At 50.9% G+C, this 20867-nt stretch overlaps 6 protein-coding genes across 6 annotated transcripts; 3 read left to right on the forward strand and 3 right to left on the reverse strand.

The window, feature by feature from the left end:
- The first annotated feature begins 116 nt into the window (after window positions 1-116).
- Window positions 117-4492, forward strand: F5J12DRAFT_745162 (dehydrogenase E1 and transketolase domain-containing protein 1). Its single transcript, XM_051742071.1, has 20 exons — window positions 117-931; window positions 986-1150; window positions 1207-1278; window positions 1333-1442; window positions 1494-1566; window positions 1655-1703; window positions 1766-1771; window positions 1845-1954; window positions 2015-2277; window positions 2338-2601; window positions 2653-2739; window positions 2786-2871; window positions 2923-3017; window positions 3074-3102; window positions 3151-3207; window positions 3273-3333; window positions 3393-3493; window positions 3550-3714; window positions 3776-4239; window positions 4307-4492. The coding sequence occupies exons 1-20, from the start codon at window positions 187-189 to the stop codon at window positions 4320-4322; spliced, it is 3018 nt and encodes a 1005-aa protein (XP_051597986.1). The 5' UTR covers window positions 117-186; the 3' UTR covers window positions 4323-4492.
- Window positions 4493-4512: 20 nt separating this feature from the next.
- On the reverse strand, window positions 4513-5682 carry F5J12DRAFT_845819 (glutathione S-transferase). The gene is made up of 5 exons (XM_051746330.1): window positions 5422-5682; window positions 5171-5367; window positions 4997-5111; window positions 4845-4942; window positions 4513-4788 (listed from the first exon to the last, which is right to left on the reverse strand). The coding sequence occupies exons 1-5, from the start codon at window positions 5593-5595 to the stop codon at window positions 4728-4730; spliced, it is 645 nt and encodes a 214-aa protein (XP_051597987.1). The 5' UTR covers window positions 5596-5682; the 3' UTR covers window positions 4513-4727.
- A 1387-nt stretch (window positions 5683-7069) lies between these two features.
- Window positions 7070-8408, reverse strand: F5J12DRAFT_258786 (uncharacterized protein). The gene is made up of 6 exons (XM_051738629.1): window positions 8340-8408; window positions 8012-8274; window positions 7795-7952; window positions 7692-7742; window positions 7546-7643; window positions 7070-7413 (listed from the first exon to the last, which is right to left on the reverse strand). The coding sequence occupies exons 1-6, from the start codon at window positions 8343-8345 to the stop codon at window positions 7402-7404; spliced, it is 588 nt and encodes a 195-aa protein (XP_051597988.1). The 5' UTR covers window positions 8346-8408; the 3' UTR covers window positions 7070-7401.
- A 508-nt stretch (window positions 8409-8916) lies between these two features.
- On the reverse strand, window positions 8917-10746 carry F5J12DRAFT_928562 (uncharacterized protein). Its single transcript, XM_051749446.1, has 6 exons — window positions 10736-10746; window positions 10068-10675; window positions 9928-10000; window positions 9792-9871; window positions 9522-9691; window positions 8917-9466 (listed from the first exon to the last, which is right to left on the reverse strand). Exons 2-6 carry the CDS (start codon window positions 10277-10279, stop codon window positions 9210-9212), a joined length of 792 nt encoding a protein of 263 aa, XP_051597989.1. The 5' UTR covers window positions 10280-10675; window positions 10736-10746; the 3' UTR covers window positions 8917-9209.
- Window positions 10747-12481: 1735 nt separating this feature from the next.
- On the forward strand, window positions 12482-13384 carry F5J12DRAFT_845835 (uncharacterized protein; the record flags this gene model as incomplete). The annotated part of the gene is made up of 3 exons (XM_051746331.1): window positions 12482-12583; window positions 12651-12807; window positions 12880-13384. Coding segments are annotated over exons 1-3 (688 nt in total), but the record flags the coding sequence as incomplete, so codon positions are not given.
- Window positions 13385-17327: 3943 nt separating this feature from the next.
- F5J12DRAFT_681876 (uncharacterized protein) lies at window positions 17328-18317 on the forward strand (the record flags this gene model as incomplete). The annotated part of the gene is made up of 5 exons (XM_051740259.1): window positions 17328-17381; window positions 17440-17668; window positions 17724-17857; window positions 17918-18009; window positions 18071-18317. Coding segments are annotated over 5 exons (756 nt in total), but the record flags the coding sequence as incomplete, so codon positions are not given.
- Window positions 18318-20867: the final 2550 nt, after the last annotated feature.

A 20867-nucleotide genomic window follows, 5' to 3' on the forward strand; every position in this document is an offset into this window, starting at 1 on the left:
TGACGGTCGAACGCTGGTCTGATTTCAGTTACGCGATGTGGTCACCTGGACCGTTGCACTGATGATCCATCCGGGAGTCCCACGTAAACTGTCCCCGCACTTGTTAAGCCAGGCTTTGCTGTGACTCGCCTCAAAGTGTCCTGACGACGAGACAGCTTAACTTGAAACTTCTTCCAGTGCGTGTAGATGATTCTGGCTCGCAACACCCCCACTTGGCTCTACCTGGCCAAGCGAAGTCAACCCACCGCAACGTCGGAGGGTAGAGTGATAGCGCTCAGACGTGCTTACCACGATGAATCATTTGGGTTCAGGAGGCCGAGGCAGTTTACTATGCCAGATTGTACGTCTACGTCCCTTTATCCACTGACCCCCGACAATGCTTCTTGGTCTTCAGATACACCTGCGGAACTAAGAAACCGCGCAGTGAATGCACCACTTCTGCGCTATGCGGATGCCCTTCGGACTCATGGTCACCGGGCTGCCTCAATCGATCCTTTAGACCTTCTTCGTCGTGAACGTGTGCCTGCTCTCGAACCAGAGCGCTACGGGCTGCCCGACCCCAACGCAGTGTATGATACCAGTGGTATCCTTTGGACCGGTCGCGAATCAGAGTCAAACACCCAGTGGGCTCTGCGTGACATAACCGAGTTCTTAAACGTTGTTTACGTCGGTCGTATCGCCTATGAATACATGGATCTTCCTAGCAGGACAGAACGTCTCTGGTTCGCACACTTGCTCGAGTCGCAATCATCCACGTCTATGCTTCACTGCAATGCGCAACGCAAACAGAGGATCCATCAGTTAATCGCTTGCTCAGAAGTCCTTGACACTTTCTTGCAGGCCAAGTTTCCTAATTTGAAGCGGTATGGCCTTGAGGGTGGCGAATCTATGCTGCCTGCATTGGACGCATTGATTGGCGAAGCTGCTCGTGGTGCGTGAATGAGTCTTTGAGATTGCTAAATGGAGTTTCATCCCTGACTACCAGCGGGTATAACACGCGTCGTGCTTGCCATGCCACACCGCGGACGCCTGAACCTACTTACTGGTTTGCTTGGGTACGATCCTGCAGCCCTCTTCCACAAGATTAAGGGTGGTGCAGAATGGAGTGTGCAGGGCGGGCAATTTGCCGGAGACGTCCTTAGTCACTTAGGTAAGGGTTGTCTACTGCCCGAGGGCCAGCGGTCTTCAATTGTGGTTTCCGAATAGTGGCATCCCCAACCCTAAACTACGACGGGAAGGAGATCAAAGTTTCTCTCCTCCCTAATCCCTCTCACCTTGGTATGTACTACCCCGTACGTCAACTCTTATCACCGAGATCCTTGCTCCGTGCAGAGGCCGTTAACCCCGTTGCACTCGGAAAAGCACGTGCCAAACAGTACACTCTCTTGAAAGCATTGGAGAAAGGCGGTAAGGGTGCGGAAGGATGCATGCTTGGGGACAAAGTACGTGTTCGTTTCCCCCCCCTTTATTCCCGATCCTTCTACAAAGGATAGGTCATGTGCATCCAACTTCATGGCGACGCGAGCTTCACTGGCCAAGGTATCGTGATGGAGACGCTTGGGTTGAGTACGTGCTCCCTTTCTCCATGGATGATATGTTGTTTTGCTCGATTGCTTCTGCTGTGCTAATGGCAAGTTCTGACGATTTGGTCCAGGTAACCTCCCGCACTACACGAGCGGAGGAAGTGTGCATATAGTTGTGAAGTAGGTTCTGTCACGAGTATGTGTGCACGGGTCCTTACATCAGGGCTGCTTTATTTCGATAGCAACAAGTACGTCTCATGCTGTGTCGTGCTGTCTTGTCTGCTGTTCGCCATTCAACACCGCTGACGCCTTTCCCTTCAGCATCGGTTATACCACACCTGCATCGTCAGCTCGCTCCTCCCTTTACTGTTCCGACGTCGCAAAGATGATCAACTGCCCTGTGTTGCACGTCAATGGCGATTATCCCGAAGGTTCGTAGTACCATACCGCTTACTCAGACCATCGTCAGACGTGCAGTCGTATCCACCTAGACGTCGTTCGTGCAGTGGAAATCGCTTTCAAGTACAGGAATTACTTTAGGAAAGACGTCGTCATTGATCTGCTTGTATACCGGCGTTGGTATGTTACCCGATTTCAGACACGACACCTGACATATGATCCGCATTACGCGTGCACGCATTCATCTTTCAGGGGGCATAACGAACTCGATGAACCATCGTTTACGCAACCACTGATGTACCAGAAGATCCGGGCAAGACGTAGTGTTCCAGCACTGTACGAAGACAAACTCGTAGTACGTCTTTTCTCTGTAACGCAGTAGTATGCATTCCTCGTCCTAACAAATGCGCGTTAGAAGGAGGGTACGCTGGAGGAAGATACTGCTGCTTCAGTATGCGCTTCTTGCAGGGCAACACTCACGGATGCCCTTGCCGCCTCCGCATCATATAGCCCGCCATTGGTTAAGATGGAAGGGCAATGGAATGCTACCCAAATAGACGATAACGACGTGAAGATGGTATGGCCTGGCTCGCCTGAAGCCCAGACATTCGATACGGGCGTTGACGCCGAAGTACTCAGGGAGGTCGGCAGCGCCAGTGTGTCTGTCCCAGACGGATTCGTGAGTGTCATGCCAAGACTTTCTGAGCGGAGGTACTGAGTTGCTGAGTAGGAAATTCATCCGCGTTTGCAGCGACACGTCAAGAGTCGGCTAGCGGCGTTGGAGAAAGGAGAAGGGATAGATTGGGCAACTGCGGAGGCAAGTCAAACCAAATAGGTACCGGAGCCTACTAAATCAAGGACAGGCGATGGCTTTCGGCTCGCTCATGCTTGGGGGGTGTGATGTTCGCATCGCTGGACAAGACGTCGGGAGAGGGACGTTCAGTCATCGGTAAGTAACATCCCTTCGCGGTTTCAACGGATCTTTCGATCGCGGATGTAGGCATGCAATGCTCGTCGATCAGAAGACGGAGGGAGTAATCGTTCCTTTGAACCATGCCATGAGTAGGGCAACGGGCAAGCTGGAGCTGGCGAACAGTAAGTCATTTCCCGACCAATAAGTGTATTCCCTCATCGCATGTTGTGTGGCACAGGCTCGTTGAGTGAGGAAGCTGTTTTAGGGGTAAGGCTGGTGGGCAGTATGTGCTGGACCGGTTGACCTGTTTGCTAGTTCGAATACGGAGCATCATGGGAGAGACCTGATTTTCTGCCGATTTGGGAGGCGCAGGTAAGTCAACACCGCACCGTCATCTATCCGGTCGTTCTTAACATATTCTCATTATTATCTACAAGTTCGGAGACTTCTTCAATGGTGCACAAGTGATCATCGACACGTTTATTTCTAGCGCGGAAAGTGAGTCATACACCATGTTACGGAATGATGTTCTTCAACTCGTACCGGTATTCACCTAGCCAAGTGGGCAAAGCAGAGTGGAATTGTTTTGCTCCTCCCGCATGGTCTTGACGGTGCAGGTCCTGAACATTCGTCTTCTCGGATCGAGCGGATGCTGCAGGTGGCACCATTTCCGACCCTTAAGTTGTGTCCGTGTTAACGTGCATTCTTTTGCAGCTCACAAATGATGCATACTCTCCTCAGCCGAACACAAACGTCAACATGCATGTCGTCTATCCCACGACTCCAGCCCAGTACTTCCATCTCCTCCGTCGCCAACTGAAGCGTAATTATCGTAAGCCTTTAGTGGTCGCCGCTCCCAAGGGACTTCTGCGCCTCGCGGTGCGTTGCACTTCTAACATCTCGACAGTGGCTGAGCAACTTAACCCTAACTCTGACCTAGGCCGCTTCGTCGAGACTGGTTGACATGCTCCCCGGTACGAAATTTCACCCTGTGATACCCGATAACACACCTACGAACACGGCCAAACGTGTCATCTTGATGAGCGGTAAGCTGTACTATGATCTTGTTAAAGAACGTACTGCACGCAACCTCGATGAACATGTCGCGATCATTCGGATCGAGGAACTTGCACCCTTCCCATTCTCCGAACTCACGGACGTATTGAAACTATACACAAGCAATGGGACAACGCGCGTCGAGTGGATGTGGGTGCAGGAGGAGCCGAAGAACCAGGGGGCGTGGGGACACGTCAAAGATCGATTGGAAGTGGTGTTGAGAGCATTGGGGGGAGATGGGAATGTGGTATACGTTGGGAGGCGTGAAGATGCTGTGCCTGCACCGGGCGTTGGAGAGACATATCGGTCCCAACAGAAGGCTGTGATGGATGGGGCGTTTTCTGGATTGTAGGTAATGTTTGAGATTCGAGCTTACGGCAGAGATATAGCCCTTGCTAACTTCACACTTCACAAGTTCCACAACGGCATGATTGATGTTAGGACCGACCTCAATGCGAGGCTTAATTACCGAAATATAATCTGAAGGCAGAGCTTTATGTTTTCCCCGCTTTTGCGGAGCAAACTTGAAGATATGTAAATCGAGGCTTGTGTAGTAAACGGCCTTACTTTTGATAGTTCATTTCGAAGTTGGCAGCGGTGCATGCTTAGCTTGGTGCTATACATTGATCTGGCCATTTCGTACGAGGGGCACGTGTATGCTCCGGTGTCGTTGTGCGCAGTAAGCACGGCATTTAATCCTTTTGTGTAATGAAGAAAGAAGCCGGCCAGTCCCACACAGCTTTCGAAACATTGGTTATCTAATGAGACAAGTCTACTTCCTCGTACAATGTACATTCGATGCAACTACACATCGTGCTAATGGATACATGTTGTATTTACTTGACGTTCTCGAGGACGTCCTTCCAGGTTGGCCTGTTGGTGAGGTCGTTCCACCATCTAAATCAAGTCAGATACCATGAACATACTTCCGGCGCATGCAGTGATAAACCTACCTCGCAACGTTGGGGCGGCTGGAAAAGAGCTCACTAAAGCCAGAGTTGGCAAGCAGTGTGCCGTAAGGGAGGTGCTGAAGATCAGCCAGGGTGACTGTCTGCACGATCTGTCAACATCTTCCGTGGAAGCCACTGTACATTAAGATACTCACATTTCCAGCTAGATACTTCTGCTTGCCAAGGATAACGTCATAGGCGTCAAGCTTCGCACTCAGCATAGCAACGCGCTCCTGGACGACCTTCTCGTCGGTCTGCAGACCACGGTGTCTAACGGATGGTGTGAGCAATCCAAGCACATTACGTCACGAGAACAGCGAACGACGTACACCTTGAAGATCTTCTCATATGCAATACCGGCTGCGAAGGGATTGAAGTTGAACGACTCGATTGACGCAGCCTGCTCAAACAACGCCTCCTCCTTGCGATCCGTAGGGATGAGACCTGGAGTTCCCTGGTTTGGGTACTTCCTAATCAGGTAACGCGCAATGGCGCGAGACTCGTAGAGGACGAAGCCGTCATCGTCCTATATGATAACGTCCAATGAAAGTCTATTATGATTACTGAGGGGTCGACGTACCACGATATACGGAATCTGACCAAAAGGTTGAATAGCGACGAAGCCGGGGTCCTTATGTTCGCCCTTTCTGAGGTCGACGGCATGGATGTTGAAGGGGATCTGCTTCTCTTTGCAGATCAAGGCAACAAGGCGGGTGCAGGTGGAGTAGGGGGCGCCGTGGATGGTGAGAGTCATGATGGTGATTGTGAGGTTGATGGGGAACGAAACAATAAATGTTCGGTCGCCTTAAGAGCGTTTTGGATGGCGATTGCTGAATAAGATCAAGAGTCATCTATTCCTATCTGGATTAGTGATCTCTTGTAATGGTTGATAGATGAGTAAGGGTTCGAACGGTTGAGAAGGTTGAAGAAGCACGGTTGCTAACCAGAGACCGGGAAAATAAGGGGTTGCTTAGTCTAAACACTTGTAATGACGTGGCACGGCTTAAGTGAGTCTAATTGTGAGGCAGTCCCGTTGACAATGTTGGGCCACGCAATTGCGCAGTACCCACTGCCCAAGCTTTTTGCAAGTTGGCACCTGACAGATGCCCCCTATTTACCGAGCCTCTCTTTCTTAAAATGATCTACTGCATGATCGTACCAGTTTCCAATGTTTTGTGGAACCCCTGATGATCGACCTCGCTTTCTAGGTCCCAATAATGTTACCCATCATATTGCACAACCAGTAGGAAGAGTGTCATACAACCGGTAAGAAGTAATTTTCAACAATACCAGTTTTTGAACGACCTCCCACATCTGCTATAAGTAGCCACTATCCCTTGCAAATACACTGATTACATGCGTGCACGTGGGTATCTAGTCTCGAAACAACTCCGCCACACATCATGCACTTGAGTAGGACGAACAGGAAGGGCAGTCGGTACTGTCAGAAGCAGCTGTCGAGGGACAATCACTGATTCCGTCACTGCCTGTGAGGGCTCCATTTTGCTATGACAGGTAAGCTATCTACACAAAAAGAGAGCGTCGAATGACAAACGTACATCGTATGTGCAATACCCTCCAATAGGTGACTGGTCTTCTTCCTTGTAACTGTCCAGCCAAATGATCAGCCCGGGTTCCATGACGAGCTATAATCAATAAAGTCCACTAACAAGCACAGAGTATGTGACCCGTATCCTCCATTACCAGGCTCAAAGCACTTGCTGTCATACACGAAGTCGCCGAAGGAAAGTGGGCAGTCGGCGCATGTCTCGACTGCTCCTTGTGCTTGGAACTGAGAGGGGAAGCTGTACTGCGCCAACCAGAGGTAGGCGAGGAAAGTCCAGACTGACTGCATGGCTGACTGAGAGCACAGAACTAAGACTGGAGTGGAGGTCCGGGACAGGATGCTTATATACCCAGCGCGCACGGGGCTTCTTCGGATGGCTGCCGAGACCATCCGAGTAACATGGATTCTAGAAGGTATTTGAGGTCAATGACGCGGGTATTACTATGTACTTTCTGCAGTGGGTGGGACGAATGTACTTACCGTTTATGATATCAGACAGACGATCAGAACTGTACGACTTACTTAGATAGGTATGATCCAGACATCAAGCTGAAGCTGCCGAACTGGAAATCAACAATAGCTTGTTCGCTCGCGGAGTTCGCTATTACCTACTGATTCTTTCCGCTTGCGACGCAATCATACGAAACAGAAAAAAAAAAGGCTAACTTATTTTACTGATCATGGCAGATGTAGGATTTGGTGTGGGACAAGCGTAATAATCATGGGGAGCTTGCTGGATGTTTTCCAGGTACCTTAACAAGGATTTCTTCATACACTTGTTCTCGACAGCCCGCATGAGCGTAAGGCACCTCTGAACTGTTGCTCAGGTATTTCAACGGCCGTTATCGTCAGGTCGGATTCTCGACCAGAAAACAATCCACTTGCTATGAAAAGGTTCCGGCTCGATGTTCCCTGAAGTCCATCTCCCTGCAGACGACCTAGCTGAATCCTTCAGGAAGGGTTTACTTACCGAAAGGGCTACGCTAGCAGGCGCTATTTTGCCCCCTTATGCACCCGGAAAACAGATGGCGGCAATAAAGGGGACCAGGGCAACCGTCATTTCGTGTCAGCACGCTTTCACAAGTACAATCCAGGCACTAGTACAAATCTCCAAGACATAACCGTTCAAATACCCACCTTATCGTTGAGTTCCCGAGCTACCTTGTTCGATTCCTCTTCGGCCTGCTTTCTCATCGCGTCGATGACCCTCCGGTTCGCAACAAGGTCCGCGTTGCCTCGACGTAAAAAATGAGTTGGGAAATATGGCACGCGTATTGACATACCTTTTCTGGCATCAGCTTCGATGTCACATAATGTTAGTGTTGTTGTCAACCCTTTCAAAGAATCGAATTCGAAAGAAAAGAGAATGGAGTGAAAAGGACATACGACGCCACGTTACCACGATAGAACCCCTTGCTACTACCGGCTGTGAACTTGCTGAATCGAGCTGCTTGAACCATCCGACTTGTAAAATGGACTCTTGGTACATCCCCGTATGGTCATCGGCCCCAACTTCCTTACTCGACGAGGTTAATAACGTCCGTCTGAATGATGGCAAGTGAGAAATTTATACTCGGAATCACTTCGAACGAGGTGCACTAACGAGGCTTTGGTTGGTAAGGTTGGGAAGGAGGGAGAGTACGATGGGGCCGACGGCGATAAAACCACCCAAAATATTTCCATAGCCCAGAATGCGGATCGTTGGTTTCGCAGGACGATACATGAGGTATGAGATCGCCGACCCACCTCCGACTTTTTCAGGGATTTGGAACCTTGAGGTAATGACAGACCTGAATGCCCCAAGATAGCCGATTTGATGTATGTCGAGGCTTGTGCATTATCATCGGACATTTCGACTTGAAAGAACTCGAGATATGTGAGTTACATTGGTTTTGGACTCGGAATACGGCGACCAATTTGTTTATACTCACGGACATTCTCGTGTTCAGAGTAATCAAGAAGAAGAAAAATGGCTAGATGGGAAATCACATCTGGTAGTGTGGCGCTGGTGACTCAAGGTCAAGGACGTCATCTAACAAGTTAGGAGCACAGCGCTAGCTGCATCGTCCCGACTGGATTGGAGCGCACAGCTGCTGATGTACGACCCATAACTTTCGACGGTGTGCTCGCGGTCCCTGCGATCTGCTCCAGCCTCCAGCCATGTTTAGATCTTGGTGTTCGTGCCATGGATGTAACTTTCCCCTGCTGCATCATTTCGCCGGTCGATATCAGTCGCATTAGATACTGAACTGAACGTACCCGGATCCTTGGCGTTGGTCTGCGCACGTGCGATGCGAGCGCTGAACGCCGGGAACTCAAGAAACTCCAGTGGATTAATTCTGTTTTCGTCCCATAGCAACGACATAAAATGCGCATTGATAGGACATACTAATTCATAAGTCAAGTATGGTTGTTTGTGCCCGTTTCTTTGTTTTTTATCCTGGGTTGCTTACGATACGTGTGAATGCAGGTATGAATAGTGTTGTTGGCAGAGGCCTGCCAATTTGCCAGGTGGCAGGGCAAAACTGGCACTGCCAGGCAGATTGCAGAACCTCTGGGGTTATGTATGGCAGAACCCGGCAGAACCTCATACCAAATGTAGCTTAGTAGACAGTCAGGTTGTCCGAACATCGAGCTATGGGAAGGCAGACATCAGTGCATCCCCAGCCCATCATGTCATCCAGCGCTGGTGGGTGACCTGTCCCTGATTTTGTTACTGCAAATTTCACCCGCATTGAGAAAGTTGCAATAAATCCAATCAGTATTACTGGAAATGCAACATCAGTGGTGACAGCCACAGCTCAAAAGGTGCTCCTATCCAAGGACGAGACAACAACCTCCCAAAACACATTGCTGATGGTTGTCCTGATGCCTCTCCGAGGCATTGATGAAGTCATTGAGGTGGTCGACCACGACCGGCGGGATGACAAAGGATGGGATGTATCATTGCTGATGTTATCGAATGGCTTAGATTGTCCATAGTACACAGTGTACGTTCCGGTGAACCACAGGTTTTGCCATGTTGGCACAACTGGCAGAACCCTGGGTTTTGCCGGTACTATTGGCAAAATATACCCAAATTAGTTCTGCCCACTACACTAGACCGTGTGAACCTACACGTGCGCCTCTTTCATCAATCTTCACCACTTGGCTAGCCTTGGCCATCTGCTGGACTAGATGCAACACCGAAGGTGAGGGTAGACCCCTCATCCGGGTATGGTCTTCCTCAATTCCCCTCTTTCCCAAGTACTTTTGTAGGTCAATGACCTGCTCTTGTGACCAGCTGTACCGCATGAAATCATTCGTAATACATACATCTCAGCTTCTTATCTCAAAACATGTCTTACAGGTCATCTGTCATATCCACTCAATCGAACGAGCACAGGGTACAAGTGTCGCTGTCCATATAAGCTCTGTTGGGACAATTCTCGATTGTGAGGTTAGCGTAGAAATCTCCTGTAGCCTGTGACTCATTCATAACCACCTTAGGACAAAAGAAGGGGCCACAAATAAACGTACATCGTAGGCACAGTAGGGGGTATCCAGGGGTATTTCTATTTCTTTCACCGAGGAAGGGTACAGGTTTGTGTACCTGACCAGCCAGACCGTTTGATTAATCATGATATCATGGTGGGCAACAACGAATGAAATCAACATACCAACAGATCGTAAGGTTCTCTGGCAGGTTCCCCATGGCACTCTCCAAGAAGCATTTGCTCTCATACAGATAGGTGCCAATGACAGGTGGACAGGTAGCGCATGTGACATCATCGGTCAGCCTCCCCGCCGTTTGAAGTCGCGAGGGAGGATAGCCATAATATGAGTGGGAATCCCACCAGAGGTAGGTAAGGAAGGTCCGCAAAAACTGCATGGGTCAGTGGACGAGGAGAACGGCTGGGTGCGAGGGGTAGAGAAGTTTAAGTACCCGGTGGAGACGCACTTCTATTCGGTTCTCCATCGACGCTGTGGGCGTAAAAAAAGCCATTTATATGGCAGGAATGGACCCCAGCAAATATGTTCAATGTAGGTGCATGCGGCATTTGCGCCCTTCTGCGGTCACCTGATGTGTATGTTGTGGTTACCCGGCGGATTTTATATATTCCCTTGTTGTGTTGAGATGTAGTAGCAGAGAAACCTGCTTGCACCGTTGACGAAAACCGGGTCCACATCACCGCATGTCGTCATGTCTCACCTTCCGACTGAAGGGTTGTTTCATGCAACATCGGCCAAGTTGTGTAAGACTCGGCATTACATAATGGTCTGCTTTCTTCCCTCACCTGGTATCAAGACGACGTTCATGAACCGAGCATGTATGAGAAACGTTTACCTAGAAACTGGGGTCAGACGTCGAGGAGTCAAGTCCACACATAGTGAGTGAACTCGATGCAGTGAGTATTGTGTTGCCGGGGAATTGAAGTTCGACAAAGCGGCGATGCACGGCAGCGAGCGTAGGAGTATGCAGGCCCATTAAGACCGTTAACGATGCCATGAATGTTACATGACATGGTCATACCAACAAGTGGAAGACGGTGATGCTTGCGACGATGACTGGTAGGAGCAACATTGATCGTGATCACGCCCACGTGACACAGCCGTAGCGTATACAACGTCCATGGAGAACGTCAGTACTACATGAACACAATCACAGACGGTACACCAATTCGACCGAGAGAGCAGTCGTTGTGTCCTCCATACACCTGGAGTAGACGAGCAGGCAGGACAATTAGTTACCCCCCCTTTCTGCTCCACAGGTTGTTTATCGGTCCATCACACGTAATTTCCTTGCAGCTGTCCAGCCCAGTGATCAGTCGGGGGTACGACGGTTGAATAAAGTGGGCTGACAAATAGTATGTATGCGGCACATATTCAGTATTGTCGGCTGTGGCACACTTGTTGCTATGCACGTAGTTGCCAATGGAGGATGAGCAGTCAGCGCATGTAGCGGTAGCGTCAACTGAGGGGAAATTGCACTGCACAGAAGTGGGGCAATTTGGGGGGGGGGGTTATATACTTCGCAGGCCCCACCATGGTGGCCAGTGGAGAATATGCAAACCTCACCAATTCCTACAGGAAAGGAATTCGACTCAATGAAGCGAATAGTACGCACATAAGTGCGCCACTGATACATTTATGAACTTGATAATTCCCGGATTGTTTTCGTGTTCCATCTGATAAAGTTTAAACTCTTGAACATATTGGTGTCTGTATTAAGCGTCTGATTGAAAGCATGGTTGGTCGATGAAGCAAATAACGGAAACGCATAAAGTTCGACAGCAGTGACAAGGCGTTTCCTCGCTTCGGCGCTCAAGCTGAGTATGAGTGCCCCCACGAGGCCCTGAAGTTCCCCGGTGGTATGTGACAAGATCCCTGAGAAGGCTGGAGCACGGAAATGACGAAGGCGCATAGGCTGAGGGGATATGTCAAGGGAAAACTACACGTAGATCGCCGTCTGAGCTTGGAGGTTCAGGTTGCGAGCCCGCGGCCAGGGTAATGGGATGGTCTGCGGCTCAACGCTGAACGCTGTCACGACGGCGTCACCTCTGCCTAAGAAGAGTGAAGAGGTGAGCTTCAGTGGACAACTTTTCCTTCAGGTCACGAGTCACAATCAATCAAATAAAGACGGGAAGAGTACAGACATGGGTAGAAGTTGCGGTGAGCGTATAGTACGCTGACTCCCACATGGTGACTCCTCTGATACCTAGGCTTGATTTGGCTGATCATCACTCTATCATGGACAGAGGAGACTGGGTGAGTGAGACGTTCTCTTTGTCATGTAACTTGTTCAAGATTTATTTCACCAGTCGTGGGTACTCGTGGTGAGTGCATAAATTTCACTGTGCCCAGCAGGTACTTGAAACTCTGGCTTGGTGATAGGCAGACTTCGATTGGGCAGGGTGTGCAGTTTGGAGTAGTCGAAGGAAGTGGAAGTGGTGCAGCAGGCGGGAAGAGTGAACAACTCCAGCATTTTCTTTAAACTCGAAGAGGTCCAAGTGGTGAGCTGTGTGAGAAATGCTTACCTAATCCAGAAACCGGGGGTCATCACGTCCAAGAGTCGAGTCCACACATTCCACAGTGTGCAGCACCGATGGAGAACGAGAACGTCAGCACCCTGCAAGCGTCTGTCGTCCCACGAGTTCAGTCCACGTCAAGCCAACCGGAAGAGAAGGATGCACAGGTAGTGTGGCCTGACACTACACAAGCCCTGGGCCACTGACACAATCCATAACTGCGCATATGTCTAGTCTCTTGCTCTACGCCTTCTCAACAAGCGCACTCGAGTCAGGCTCTCCCCAGATCCAATCGATCTATCTGCAGCACCAGGAAAGGTTTCTCTCTTTGCGGTGGCGAATGCGAGGGGTTGGTTCGTCGCGGCTACTCGTGATGCAAGCGGTCAATCAGGTCTGGAAATTCCTTTAACGAGATTCGGTCTGGGACATTCGGAATGCTCACCGTCGTCTTTCTCCCCTGTAGCGTTGATACTATCTCCCCTGTCTTCTTTGCATTCTGCATTCGCGTCCGATACTGCTGAGGATGAGAAACCGTTCCAACCACAAAGAAGAATCCCACTGTACGGGCTTATGCCAATCATAGTCACTTTTGCATTCAACGAAAGCAAACTTCTCGTCGGTCAATCTGATAACTCAATAGCAGTGTACGAAACGGACCATCTCTTTTCCAGCGGCGATGGACAGCTGGCTCCTGTCCACACTTTCCCTGCGCCATCCTCTGTGACCCTTTTATCCATACATCCGAATCCAGACGGCTTACCAGAACTAGTCGCCGTCTTGAGAGACTGTAGTAATAGTCCAGGCTCATTGGCTGTCGAATTATTAGGACGTCCAGAAGTTAGTTTCTGCAGGGGGTTGGATAGCAGGGAATTCTCCCAGCACGGTCCCCACTGCAAGTACGTAGCGACTAACACCTACGCATTGCATCGTCCTTACCACTTCTTCCAGTCTCGTGGTCACCAAAGGGTAAACAACTCGCCCTCGCCATGCAAGGCGGCGACATCGTCACGTATAACCCAACCAATACAGCCACTCCCAAATGCAGCATACCTCACCCACCATCTGCGAGTGGAATGAGCGTCATCTCCATTCATTGGTTGTCGACGTGTTCATTTCATGCGATATATGCACCAGCCGGCAAACTAGCTCTTGATGCAGATCAGTTGCATTTTCATGTGTCATTGGATTCAAAAGTACACTCTGCACAGGACCTCAAGTTCAACACTCCTTATTTCCCATTTCCCGCCTTACGCCCTCCCGGCTCATTCGCAGTCATATTGAAGAATTGGGACCCATACAAGGCGATACTTTTCCTTGGGGACAGCACATCGTCTGATATTGGCGCCATTGGTGCTGTAAGTGATGGTCCTAACGAACACTGGCACAATCTTTCCTTGGAGGAAACTTCCACGCCAAACCTGCCGTTAGACAAGGATCAGAATGACACTATCCTCATAGGACAAGATTTGGATTTAACGAATACTGAATCGTATCGGCATATGACTGCATCGGGCGAACCCCTGGATTTACCCCCACCTCCCATCATGTATGCTTACGCTTCGGATGGGACGGTTCTAGGGTGGTATCTTCTTAATACTAGCGGTACCATTTACCACGGAATGGTCAAGGAAACGGCAGCAAAGGAAACCACGATGTCTCTGGAACCACCGCCTGTCGCAACCAGTATAGCACGAACATCATCGACCGATATGCAAACCACACCTTCAGTCTCTCCATCCGGGCCTGTAAGTGAGACGGCGCCTTTCGGACAACCAACACCTACCCCGCCTCAACCCGCCCTTCCTGCACCTCCGCCGCCAAGTGGATTTGCTTCTCAAACTTCTCCATTTAGCGTGCCGTCAACCTCACCGTTCGCACAAACGCCCACATTTGGTCAGTCATCGTTCGGTCAACCCACTACTTCTGCGCTATCCGCATTCTCGCAAGCATCCCCACCAACTTTCGCTCCCGCCGCAGCCGCCTCGACTGGGTTCAGTGCTTTCAGTTCAGCCGCTCCAACCAAATTCGGACAAACCGGGTTTGGATTTGGATTCGGCACATCCCCCCAACCTCTTAGCACGGCCGCTGCCCCACCAGCGTCCGGTCAGCTCCCAGAGACCACACAGGAAGATGGTATGGCCGAGGATGGTCCCTCTCTGGACGGTCTAGGATTGGGCGGTTTGTCGGGTCCGCGAGATGCTGATTCCAAACCTTCCATATTCGGGAATACGGCGACGGCAACGACATCTTTTCAACAAACGTCCAGTGGTAATAGTGGTGAGGGTTTAATCAAATCAGGAGTCTGTTTTGGTGCAGCTTTCGACCAGAACAGTCCTTTCGCCAAGTCATCCTCGTTCGCATCAGGTACGCTGTTTGCTTGTGACTTGACTTCTTGTATTCGGTACTCAACCTTTGTCATCAGGGTCCGGCTTTGGACAATCCGCTTTCAGCCAAACCACTACTAGCCCCCTCGCGACACCCAAACCCGCTTTTGGCCAGACTGGATTTGGACATGCGCCTGCGTTCGGGCAGTCTGGATTTGGACAGCCCACATTTGGACAACCGGCATTCGGTCAGACCAGCTTTGGACAGAGTCAAGCCGTGGTCTCGGGTGGATCGATGCTGGGGAAGCCGTCGTTCGCGTCGCCTTCTACTACTAGTAGCCCTCCCATAGGAGCTCCAGCTATCTCGACGGGCGGGGGTGCGTTTGGTGCATTTGCAACGGGTGGCACGACCGGGTTAGCTGCGTTCGCTAACAAGGATGCAAGACCTGCGTGGGTAGTTCCGGAAGAACAGAAGACCCTACCGGAGCGACCGAGGCCGGTATTTGGTTCGTCCGCGACAAGCCCAGCTGCTAAGGCACTTGAACCGGCATTGGCCAAGGCGGAACCGGCACGTGTTGCTAGAGAACAGACGAAACCTGCTGCTACACCGTCATCATCACCTTTCGCTTTGCGAGAGAGCGTGATGCAACAGCCTGAGAGTAGGTCTCCATCTCCTGTTGGTGGTCTGCCATCGTCACCACCACCGACGACACCGAGGGCTGTGACTCCCGATGCATCGTTCGGTTTTGGTGATTCCCAGAAAGCCACCACCACCACCCCCACCTCTGCCCTAAAACCAGCGACAGGGTTCTTCGGCGATGTGCCCAAAGACTCGCCGTTCTTCTCGCCCAAACAAACGGAATCCAAGCCTGTTAGTGCTTTTGCTTTGAGCGGTACCCCAGCTGCCTTGACGACGCCGACAAAGCCGAGTGCGACTGCTCCGACGTTTGGTGCATCCTCGATGCCTGGTACGACTCCAAAGAGTGTTTTTGGGGCTGCAGCGTTTTCTTCCCCCACCACGACAACTGCGACAGCGACAACGACAACGCCACTGGCGCCGGCCCCAGCCACGGGCGCATTCAGCGCGTTTGCCAGTAGTGGGGGATTTGGCGCCTTCGCGGGGTCAGGCACAAAATCGTTTAGCGATCTTCTGAAGAGTGGTGGCCAGGAACCCGTGAAGGAGCGATCTGTGTTTAGTACGACTCCGACAAAGGACGCCGGGGAAGAGGTCTCCCTTACATCGACAACACCTGTTTCTACTCGTGTTTCGACACCTGCAAAAGAAGGGGCCTCCGCCCCGTCGACACCATCTATTCCCACACCTGTCTCGAAGCCGGCTAAAGAACCTCCGAGTACGCCGGAGGTATCGAAAGCCCTTCCTGAAATTTCGACGGGGGTAGTTGAGAGTAAGGGTAAAGATAAGGTTGAGCAAGGGAAGCCATCTATAACGCTAGAGCCGTCGTTCGAGACCATATCCTCGTCAACTGCTTCTTCTTTCGTCGAAGTGTCCTTTGAGGGAGAAGGGCGGGAAGACGAAGGTGAGGGTGAGGTTACTGAAGAAACCGTGGAGGCGGAAGGCGAAGGAGAGGACGAGTCACGATCGCTCTCATCCGACGTACCTTCTGAGTCTGAGGAAGAAGAATCAGAGCTGGAGACAGAAGAGGAAGAGGAAGAATCTGAGAAGAGATCTGAAGGGGAGGAGGACCAGGAAGACCACGATGATCACGAGGAAATTAATCCAGCAGATGTTCCGCTACCTTCGACTCCAACCCTATCTGCGAGATCCCGTTCAACGACACCAAAAGCAGAGCTTCCCAAGCTACCAGTGTCTGCTTCGCCGTCGCCTCCGCCGCCGCCAATTACCTCCGTTTCGCCCGCTCGAGAACTTGGCCCGACAACTCCGCCTGGTTCGCCTGTCAAGGAGGCGGAACGTATCGCTTTCCCGGCGCCTGTGTCGAAACCGTCTCTTCCAGCTGGCTCACCATTCAATCTACCCCCGCGAATTGGGGCCAACACTCGTCCAATACGTAGTTCTCCTCTCGCGAGTACACCTCTGGTTGGAGAATTTGAATCATTTGCATCGCCAACCCCACCTCTACCACCCAAATCCGCACCGCCAGCAACAGTTGCACCCTTGGTTCCCAAAGCACCTGTAGACCAATGGAGTACGTCTGTCAAAGAAGAAGAGACGGAATCTAAGATGCCCCCTCTTTTCCCCATGGTTGGTGGGCCTAAACCTGCATTCGGTGTGACTCCGTTACCTGCGCCTGCTCCTACGACACCTGGGCCACCATCTCTCGCTCCATTCAGTTTCCCGACGACATCGTCCCCCTTCGCCCCAAGTCCTCCCTCGTCAACTTTGTTTGCAACGCCAGCCAAGCTGGCACCACCTCTGCCGAAACCTACACCATCGTTTACGTTACCTCCGAGTCCTCTCAGTACGCCACCTCTGCAGTCTGTCGGGATTACACCTCTGTCAACTGGGATACCTCCCGCAACTGGGGCAGGTTTTTCGCACTCAGTGTCCATGTTCCCTCCACCTGTTACTCCCGTACCAACGCCGCCAATCCCGACACCGGAGCAGGGTATGCAGGCGGAGTGTTTGAATCTCCTTTCTGCGTTGACTAAGGAACTCGAGAATGTACGTTTCCCCTCTTGGGTTGCTCCGTGTGTTATGGTACTCAATGGACGTTTTGTAGCTCCAAGCGCTTGCGGCAACAGCATCCTACCGAGCCGCCGATTTAAAGAAATCTTCTGGCATAGTACATTCCCGATCTGACCTAATCAACTCCCATCGATGGGTGTTTGGCGATATGAAAGAGCATGGGCGTGTTTTGCTAACCGTTCAGGAGGATATTAAGGCGCTAAAAGAGCAGCGTGTCGTGCTACGAAAGATGTTGCAGGAGCTGGATGCATGCATGCTTAAAGGTGCGTAACCTTAATGTTTAGGAATGCTGTACTGATGAAAATGGAATTCATACAGCAATGACTAAGCAAGAGGAGATCGTACGGTTTGATAAGGCCAGAACGGACGTCGAGTTTGCCAAGATGCTGAAAGTGCGGACGTTGGGACCTGAGTATCTCGAGATTCAGACACAGCTGAGGAGGGATATAAGGGTAGGTTTTGTACTGCTGTTCACGGACGGTTGACACGAGTACTTGATTTATTTCTCGCAGGCGGTAAGGGATCGGGTGCAAAAATTGGAGGATCATTTGCAAGCCTCGAAGAGGAGACTGCAGGAATTTAAGACGGGGAAGCCTAGATTCAAGTACGTGTAATATATGAAATAAACTTCGGCACTTTAGTTCCTAACAACTCTCCCGTGACAGGCCACCTTCAATCGATACCATTAACCGCACGCTACGCAACATCGATCTCGCAATCGGCCAACAGGAAGGCGAGGTCGACGAGTTACGCCGGCGAGTTAACAAACTCAACATTAACTCGGCTTCGAATGGCGTACCATCCTCATCGCGTGAGAAAAGCCTAGCTGCGTCACAGTCGAAACGACCGTGGAACGTGACGCCCAACGTGGCAGCGTCCACTGCAGCCGCATTGAATGCAGAACGTGCTGCTCAAAAACTGAAGCGCGCGTTATTGGCCAGCAGAGACTCACCGCTCCTCAATTCCAGAGCAAAGGTAACGACATCAAAGTTCACGTCGTTCCAGACTCCTCAAAGACCTGGCGCAGCCAAACCCGAACCAGAGACGCCAGCTCCCGCCGGTGGTCTGTTCTCGTTACCTGCAACGCCAATGATGACGCTCCCGTCTACGTTCCCGACCTGGTCTCCAGCTCCACATCCGGGCATCGGAGAGTCGCCTTCACAGAATATTTTGCCGTCGAGAAATCGCGGAGGTACGAAGCACCATCAAAAGCCTATCGCACTGAAAAAGATTCCTGGTTCGTCGCCAGCGGGTGCGACGGCAGGAGCACCGTCGTTCGACTGGGGTCCTGTTCAACCTATCAAACCGATGACAACGTTGGCATTTGATTTAAGGCAGAAGAACACCAAGTGATGAATATGTAGTCGGTCATGTAGTTTTCGCTCATCTGTACCTGTGTGCTGAGTTTGCATAGTACTTGCTCTCAGAATGAGTTAAGCACTTGAATAAGGGAAGCACAATGATTCGAATCGGGCGCAACGTTGAGCTTATCACTTCAAACGAATGCCAGATGCGTAAAGAACTGGTAAAGGCATAGCGCGTGATCGTGTCGGGTCGGAATGGTCCACCTCTGCGGGCCACGCGAATGTTATCATTACCTTCATCGCAATGTTCGTCAGCATATTTTTGACTCAAACAACACAGGTTAGAAAAATCTCTCACGTGGAGATTTTCCAACTCCAAGCCGAAGAAACGAAACGATCTTTGCATGCAACTTGATCGACTGCTGAAACATCTGCAACTGTACCCTCCCCAAAAAAACCGAATTAGAACCTGGGTCTTTGTCGAGGATCATCTCAATAGATCACTCCGAAGACACCTGGCTGGCTGGCGTCATCAAGCAACCCCCGGAATCTGTTGGTCTCGGGCACTGTGTCGTCAGTGACTTCAACGCAATAGATCTCGTACGTTTCGAATGTATCCTCCTGAAGTAAAAGGTAGGCGATTTGGAGCATGTCGTTTAAACGCTTGGTGGTACGTAGTTCTGGTGCGAGTTGTTGTAGCGGCGGGATGTCAACAATAGGGGTAGACCAGCTGGTGAGCTAACCATCATGTCTGAGTCTAATGGCGAGTTCACCCAAAATGCATCCGTACGAGTCTCCCTGCATTCTCGCCACAGCTCTGCATCAAGTACAGGTGTGCTTCTCGCTCGGTGAGTGGAGGGACGATGTGTACTTGTTGTAACGAGGCGTATCCCTCCCTTTCGATGTCTGCCTGTGTGTACACTGCGTCTGAAACCAATGCACGAAGTTGCTAAGGGCGCTTTAGGGAATGGTCCGATTGTGGGTTTGAGAAAAATAGGTCTCGAGTAGTATGTACCTTGCTTGCTTGCCCTTCAAACAGATCGCTAGTACTTTCAACTATAATTCCAAGCACTCGTTCGCACCTCTGACTGTGGCTCGAGCAGCACTCTCGAGGTAGCTCACCCGCACCCCAAATGACTCACTTGTGCCTCTAAACGTCCACCCGTGCCCGAGCAGCTCATCAAAAAACTCACCTGCACATCGAGCAGATCGCTGGTGCACGAAACAACTCTCCAACATCTCGGGTGGACCCCCTGTGCACGAGGTGACCTGCAGGCCAATTGCTCACTGGCTCTCGTATAGATCTCTTGAGATCGGGGTAGCTCACCAGTATCCGGAGCGGACTCGAATGAATCAATGGCACCTATGCCTCAAGCGGACGCGCGCTCAATATCGCTTACCAAAACTTGGAGTTGTAACTGCTTGCCAATACTACATACCTGCGCACCACAATCATGAAGAAAAAATTTGGTTCACCTACATTGAAAGCAAGCCACAGTGGGTCAGTGCCAAATGAAAATGAGACAGCATACGTGCACCTGCGATTGAGACGGCTCACCGGTACCCTGACTGGCTGACTTACACCTTCAAGAGTTCGCATTGCATATCATCGTACTTATCGTACTTATCCATAGTAGGATGGACAAAGGGGACCTTACCGATCACGTGATTTCGGACACGATGTCGTTACGGTCGCTGCGTCATCTGAGGTAGCCTCAACAGACTCGACATATAAAATGTCAACGACCGAGCGCACCTTGCTTCTTTCTGGTACGAGCCAGGATAGAGTTGACAAGTAAACCAGCCAGCGTCACTCACAACCCCAAACATGAATGTTGTCCGTCAGTGCTTTCAAGTTTGGTTTGACTTGAAGAAGTGAACCAATCTATACTAGCAGTAGAGCCACTTGCGGTGTTGAATAAGACGTGTGGGATGAGAACGATCTAAACGTGTCTTCCGGCGTCATGCGCTGCCCGATCTTCTGTCGGATATTAATGCATAATAGTTGGGCGGATTGATAGATCGGTTCAGTGCTCACAAGACACTTCCCATCTTTCTGCCTGGGATTCATGGCCATGTCCTGCACTATCCGTTTTCCCCTCGTGCTTCGTTGGTTCCTCTGAGAGCTGGCTAAACATTGTTGTATTCATGCTCCATC

The sequence above is a fragment of the Pisolithus orientalis genome (genome assembly GCF_024613125.1).
Source record: "Pisolithus orientalis strain OTSU chromosome Unknown F5J12scaffold_25, whole genome shotgun sequence".
NCBI lineage: Eukaryota > Fungi > Basidiomycota > Agaricomycetes > Boletales > Pisolithaceae > Pisolithus > Pisolithus orientalis.

Coding starts and splice junctions, on each gene's coding strand:
- F5J12DRAFT_745162 (XM_051742071.1), top strand. CDS start 187: ATGATTCTGGCTCGCAACACCCCCACTTGGCTCTACCTGGCCAAGCGA. Junction 932..985: donor GATTGGCGAAGCTGCTCGTG/GTGCGTGAATGA, acceptor CCTGACTACCAG/CGGGTATAACACGCGTCGTG. Junction 1,567..1,654: donor GATGGAGACGCTTGGGTTGA/GTACGTGCTCCC, acceptor GATTTGGTCCAG/GTAACCTCCCGCACTACACG.
- F5J12DRAFT_845819 (XM_051746330.1), bottom strand. CDS start 5,595: ATGACTCTCACCATCCACGGCGCCCCCTACTCCACCTGCACCCGCCTT. Junction 4,943..4,996: donor AGAAGTATCTAGCTGGAAAT/GTGAGTATCTTA, acceptor CAGATCGTGCAG/ACAGTCACCCTGGCTGATCT. Junction 4,789..4,844: donor AGCCGCCCCAACGTTGCGAG/GTAGGTTTATCA, acceptor GACTTGATTTAG/ATGGTGGAACGACCTCACCA.
- F5J12DRAFT_258786 (XM_051738629.1), bottom strand. Junction 7,953..8,011: donor ACCTTACCAACCAAAGCCTC/GTTAGTGCACCT, acceptor GCCATCATTCAG/ACGGACGTTATTAACCTCGT. Junction 7,644..7,691: donor CGAAGCTGATGCCAGAAAAG/GTATGTCAATAC, acceptor TTTTACGTCGAG/GCAACGCGGACCTTGTTGCG.
- F5J12DRAFT_928562 (XM_051749446.1), bottom strand. CDS start 10,279: ATGCAGTTTTTGCGGACCTTCCTTACCTACCTCTGGTGGGATTCCCAC. Junction 9,872..9,927: donor CCCCCTACTGTGCCTACGAT/GTACGTTTATTT, acceptor AATGAGTCACAG/GCTACAGGAGATTTCTACGC. Junction 9,467..9,521: donor TGAAAGAGGCGCACGTGTAG/GTTCACACGGTC, acceptor TTTTGCCAATAG/TACCGGCAAAACCCAGGGTT.